This window comes from Olea europaea, unplaced genomic scaffold (assembly GCF_002742605.1).
Source record: "Olea europaea var. sylvestris unplaced genomic scaffold, O_europaea_v1 scaffold2312, whole genome shotgun sequence".
NCBI classification, from domain to species: Eukaryota; Viridiplantae; Streptophyta; class Magnoliopsida; order Lamiales; family Oleaceae; genus Olea; species Olea europaea.
The window spans coordinates 15,110-16,249 of NW_019241216.1; the positions used below are offsets into that span (position 1 = coordinate 15,110).

General features: G+C 45.0%; 1 protein-coding gene across 1 annotated transcript; it reads right to left on the reverse strand.

Moving 5' to 3' along the window:
- LOC111381486 (ethylene-responsive transcription factor 4-like) lies at nucleotides 1-1,140 on the reverse strand. Its single transcript, XM_023005270.1, has one exon. It carries the CDS (start codon nucleotides 996-998, stop codon nucleotides 288-290), a length of 711 nt encoding a protein of 236 aa, XP_022861038.1. The 5' UTR covers nucleotides 999-1,140; the 3' UTR covers nucleotides 1-287.

Below are 1,140 nucleotides of genomic sequence, written 5' to 3' on the forward strand. Positions count from 1 at the left end.
TTAAAGTGAGTAATAAAATAGCATGTATTCTATGTAAGCTAAGAAAATACAGAATTACACGATCTGAAACAGGAGAAGCCACCAGTTAAAGAACAACAAGCAGAAAACCTATTGATTTTTCTTAGCTGCTGCAAACAAAAATATATTTAATTTCACTAGAAGCATCAATCTTCTAGTCATCTACTCGTTTTGTGTCTTTTTTTGTCCATAATTTTTCAGCAAAAACAAACATAAAACGGAAAAAGGTACGTAAGTAAACAAAAAGAGAATCAGTTCCGGGACCGTAGTTAGTTATTCTCAGGTGGCGGTGGGAGGTTGAGATCCAGACGAAGACCATTGTTGGGTTTCAAGTCGACAAGAGCAGCTGAGTCGGATTCACTCTCGGATCCAGCGGCGTTGCCGCTCTTAAGGAAATCCAGAGTCACAAGCCTGTGATCATTGATGCGGTTGACGATTTCTTGCTTTGACAAGGCATCAAGATAGAGCATCTGGGATTGCACAGGCAAATTTCTGACGAACCTTCCGGCGAGTTGTCCGGGAATTGGTGTAGGGCGAAAATAATGGTGGTTCTGGAATGGAAACCTTTTGGATCCACCCAAAGTGAGGTCGACAGGAGAGGAGTTAATCACCGTCAGCGAGTTATCATTGCCGGCTGATTCGACGGTGCTGCTCTGGCTAGGACTCCGGCTCTGGATATTTTTCTTGCTAACAAAAAGATCGTTGCTTTTCTTGAGATTCTCAGCATTCGTGTTCAGATCCAGAGAGGGAAAATTGGTCTTTGCCTTGGCGCCACGGAATCGCCTAGCGGCGGTGTCGTAGGCTCTGGCAGCCTCCTCCGCCGTGTCAAAGGTACCCAGCCACACGCGACTCTTTTTCCCAGGATCCCTTATCTCCGCCGCATATCTTCCCCACGGTCTTTTCCTCACCCCACGAAAATGCACCTCTTTTATCCCACCACCCACTTTCTCTGCCGCAACCGCTTTCTCCCTCGGCGCCATCACTCGTCACCTTCTCTTCTTTTATGTATATATAGACACACACATAACGGTTTCACCGAATGAATATATACATGATCAATTATCTGTTGTCGAAGGATTACAAAATAGTGTATGGGATAGGGAAAATATAGGGGGGCGAATA